The 4,909-nt window shown below is 37.4% G+C and overlaps 1 protein-coding gene across 1 annotated transcript in view; it reads left to right on the forward strand.

Moving 5' to 3' along the window:
* The window catches only part of LOC110315661 (sterile alpha motif domain-containing protein 9-like), a 24,933-nt gene extending 22,817 nt beyond the window's left edge, over positions 1-2,116 (forward strand). Inside the window, exon 4 of the mRNA XM_021189664.2 lies at positions 5-2,116. Within this exon, the coding sequence (XP_021045323.1) occupies positions 5-1,878 (1,874 nt within the window). The 3' untranslated portion in view covers positions 1,879-2,116. The remainder of the gene's footprint in view (positions 1-4) is intronic.
* Positions 2,117-4,909: the final 2,793 nt, after the last annotated feature.

Raw genomic sequence — 4,909 nt, forward strand, 5'->3', positions numbered from 1 at the left:
ATGGGTACCTACTCCACAATTTTAATCAAATCAAAGGTGATTGAATGCGGGAGCTATTGTGGAGTGCGCATAATTCACCATTTGATTGCCACTCTCTCACTGGAAGAATTGAAGAAAAGCTACAACTTGTGCAAAAGTAAAATTGTAATGGATATGTTAACAGAAAATCTGTTCTATGACACTGGTATAGGAAAAAACAAATTTTTCCAAGACATGCAAACACTGCTGCTCACAAGACAGCGCAATGAACATGAAGGTGAGACAGGAAACTGGTTTTCTCCATTCATTGAAGCTTTACATAAAGATGAAGGAAATAATGCAGTAAAAGCTGTATTATGTGAAGCTACCCGTAGGTTCAAACCCAACGCATTCATCTGTCAAGCTTTAGCGAGACATTTCTACCTTCAAGAGAAGGACTTTGAAAATGCTCTACATTGGGCAAAAGAAGCAAAAAAGATAGAGCCTGATAATTCTTACATCTCAGATACACTAGGTCAAGTCTACAAAAGTAAAATAAGATGGTGGATAGATGATAATATAAAAAATAGGATTATCTCAGTGAAAGAGCTAACTGAACTTTTAGATTTAGCTGAACAAGCATCATGTGCTTTCAAATTATCTCAAAGGCAAACCGAAGACCGAGAATATGAAAGACTGAATCAGAAGTCAAAGAGGAGGTACGATACTTACAATATAGCTGGTTATCAAGGAGAGATAGAAGTTGCCCTCTACACCATCCAGATCCTCCAACTTATTCCTTTTTTTAACAACAAAAATGAACTATCTAAGCGAGCTATGATCAACTTTATATCAGGAAATTGTGACATCCCAGGGGATCTAAATGAATTTAAGTCAGCACTCAAGAGTTTTATTCCTTATCTAACTAACCTGAAGACTTCTTTAAAGAAATCCCTTGATTTTTTTGATGATTACTTTGTCCTTCTAAAACCCAGAAACAATATAAAACAATTTGAAGAGGCTAAAAGTCGCAGAAAGGTGGCCACGTACTTTAAGAAGTATGTAGACATATTTGGTTCCTTGGAAGAATTACAAGATCAAAATTTTGTATCAAAGCTCAGTTTACCTCTACAAGTAGAAGGGACTCGGAGAAGCCTAGAAGCTTTAAAAGCAGACAAGTTTTCTGGACTCTTAGAATATCTTACAAAAAGTTCAAAAGATGCTATGAGCTCCATGGAATATATTGTGAATAAATACACTTTCCTTCTTGAGCAATGTCCTATGAAAACCCAACAAAAGGAAAAGCAAAACTTTATCTTGGCCAGCATCATTCTCTCTTGTATTAACCCTACATCCAAGTTAGTGAAGCCAATTAAAAAATTGAAAGAACAGCTTCGAGAGATCCTGCAACCCATAGGACTGACTCACCAATTTTCAGAACCTTATTTTCTAGCCTCTCTTTTATTCTGGCCAGAAAACCAACAACTAGACCAAGATTCTAAACAAATGGAAAAGTATGCTCAAGCATTGGAGAATTCTTTCAGGGGGCAATATAAACGGGTGTATCACACAAAGCAGCCAATTACATATTTCTTTCTTGGGAAGGGTAACAGTAGGAACAGACTCATCCACAAAGGCAAAATTGATGAAAATATTGAAAACGTATCAGATATTAATTCCTGGTGGCATACTGGAAAAGTATGGGAAGAGGAAAAGGTCCAAAACCTTTTGGTTCGTTTACAGGGACGAGCTGAAAACAACTCTTTATACATAGAGTATGGGATCAATGAAAAAATCACGATACCAATTACACCCACTCATTTAGGTCAACTTAGAAGTGGGCGGAGCATAGAAAAGGTGTCTTTTTATCTAGGATTTTCCATTGGAGGACTTCTTGCTTATGACATTAAAATTGTNTAAGATCTTGAGTTGCACAAGAGATATGGTTTTAGCATCAGCTTTTTTCCCCTTTAGTTTACTTCTAGACACAACTCTTAATAATTCTGTGTAGTGGGAGAAGGGAGAGTAGAAGAAAAACAAGGCTGAGCCTTACTTGACAATTTCTGAGCAATGGATACATGGGCTTCTTTTTACTCTTCCCTCTGTGTTGTCAAGAAATGATTCTAAAACATCTGCAAAATAAAATCAAATCAAAATATGCAATTTGTTTTTGTCTTCGTAGTCTCACTAGAATCTTGCTGGGGTTAGTTCGCCACCCCCGTGCCTTCTGCATAAAACTTACATCCATAAACTCTCAGTTAACACTTTACTTTTAATTGACAAATATACATTTACGATATTCACTGTGATATTGAAATATGTATACATTATTGGAAGACTAAATTAAGCTGAGTAATATACCTCAACCCCTCTCTGTGTTTTGGGTTGTTGTTTTTTAATCAGGGTCTCTTTACATAGCCCTGGCTCTCCTGGAACTCATTTAATAAAGCAGACTGCCCTTGAACTCACAGGCATCTGACTGCCTCTGCCTACCGCCATGCCAGCCTGCAACTTTTAATAATATGCTACTATGTTATTAACTATAGTTGCTGTAGTATATAAAAGACCCTCTTGTCTGGGAAACATATCCCTAAACTATTATCACCCCATTTAAAAAAAATATTTCTAGTAATCACCATGTAGTCTTTGTCAAATGCCTTTGCTCCTATGAGTTCAGCTTCTTGGATTCCACATTTATGTGAGAACATAGTTTATTTTCTGTACTTGATTTATATTTTTAAAATCATCATTGGTGAAGATGTTTTAATGATTTTTTTAAAATTATCCCTCTAATTAAACACAGTCTTAGTGTAGAAATTGTTGTCTGGTCATGGTTTCGTTTTTTTCTTTTTGAGCTACTTCCTACCCTGGTCCAGGCCTCTGTACATTCTGTGTAGAATCATTTCTGCTAAAGTCTAGCCTTCCTGGCTGACTCTTTTCAGTTCAATATCAGCAAGTGAGGCAAGAACTCCACCTCCAACCCTTGACATACCTTAGGCACACAGCAAGCATAGGTGTTTATTTCAGCATTGGGCAGCAGTACATCTGGTTACTAGTCTCAGTCGCAACATGCTTTGTAAATTCACGGTGATATGGCCCAAACTCTTTCAGAAGGCTGTCTACATAATTCCTCTGCCTAGGTTCTTTTGGTGGACTGAGGAACTTTCTTCAAAAAGACCTCCTTATAAAGCAGTTGGGAGTACAGAGGGCTTACCTGGATGTTTGAGGCTCTGAATTAAATTTCAACCACTAAAGTCAATACATGATTTGGCAACTAAAGATAGAGCTTGGTGATAAATCACTTACCTAGCATTTTCAAGGCACTATGATCAATTCCCTGTACTGCAATAGTTGATGCTTTTAAGAGAACTGCTTTATAAATAACAGCAGTAGGCAAACTGCAGATTATGAGACAAATCAAATATTTTTAAAAGTACTGTTTTATTTACCCCACTGTCAGGAAGGGGATGCCTCCTTTTGAATTGCTTGTCAGGGGGTCAAGGAGACAGAGAAACAATACAAGCCATTGCCAGTACACTCAGCTGTCTGCCAGACAAGAAAGGAAGATTTTATTGCTGAAGAAACTATACACTTTGCTCACAGAACTTGAGTAAATCAAGCTGTTGCTAACCTGCAAGCCTCTTTCTTGACAGCTAGTTCTCAATGCATCGGAAGGTGCTATGCAGGCTTCCAAGTGAGAACAAAGTTAATAGTCCTATCCTACTCTAAGGCCTGAGAAGCACAATGAACATGGGAGTAGAGCTTTATCACCAGTCATGTAATAGTGGAATTTATATCTTGGGGGCAACTAATGACTCTCCAATTTAGCCTAAAACTCACTCAGTTAGAGAGAAGTCATGTGTATAAATCTAGCAAAGGCCCTAGAACTGGAGAGATCATAGACCCTATCACTATCATGTTTCCAAAGGAATGAATTTTCTAGTTGTTTTCTACACACTCATCTTTATACCCTCAGTTAAGTGCAGCTCTTGCATCTCATCAAAGAACTTTCATTTTCTTTCTTTCGTTCTTTCTTTTGTTCTTTCTTTATTTTTCTTTCTTTTTTTTTTCTTGCAATAGGTGGAGACTTTTAAAGAGTTCCATACCTGTCAAAACACAGAGAGTGACCATGGTGTGGCCAGTCTCAGACTGGAAATCTGTAACACAGCCCTTATACTTAAAGANCATTGTGGGAGAGAGGGCAGGAAGACTCTTAGAAACATAGGGACTGCTACAACCGTGAGATCATTTCTTGTGGTCAGGACAGGGGTGTTGCTCTCATAAAGTTTGAACAATATGGTTGCCTGCACTAGACCTATAATTACAACACCAATCAACATGNCAACCTGGATGGAGAAAATTTTCACAGGGCCCCACCCCTAAGTGAATAGCTACATGGAATCAATGACTATTTACAAAGGAAGAATGAGGGAGGGGTTTGTTCTTGGTTTGTTTTTTGTTTTTTGATTTTTGTTGTTTTGTTCTGTTTTGCTTTGTTTCTGATTATCAGGGATGAGAGTCCCATCCTAAGCTAAGTGATAAACCTTAAACACATGCAAACAAGGTCTACACTAATTGGTGTGTGTGTGTGTGTGTGTGTGTGTGTGTGTGTGTGTGTGTGTATTCTATTTCCCAATTCAACCTAAACTAGGAAGGTAAAACTATCTCCTTGAAAAACACTGACAGGGTCACTGTGAAATGTTTTCAATCAGCAATAATTGATCCTCAGATAGACCTCATTGGCCATTCTACTGCCACTGCACAAAGCTAGACTGAGTCACTGTGAAACAGCAGAATTAACTCAGTAATCAAATAAAAAGGTTTAATAATGCTCCCCAAACAAATAGTAGCCTGGAAACATCTATTTCTAAATATATTTAGAACATATAAAATATAAGCTTTAATACCACCCAACTTGAAATGTGTATTAGCAATGGGGAGATAGTTTATT

This window comes from Mus pahari, unplaced genomic scaffold (genome assembly GCF_900095145.1).
Source record: "Mus pahari unplaced genomic scaffold, PAHARI_EIJ_v1.1 scaffold_9190_1, whole genome shotgun sequence".
NCBI classification, from domain to species: Eukaryota; Metazoa; Chordata; class Mammalia; order Rodentia; family Muridae; genus Mus; species Mus pahari.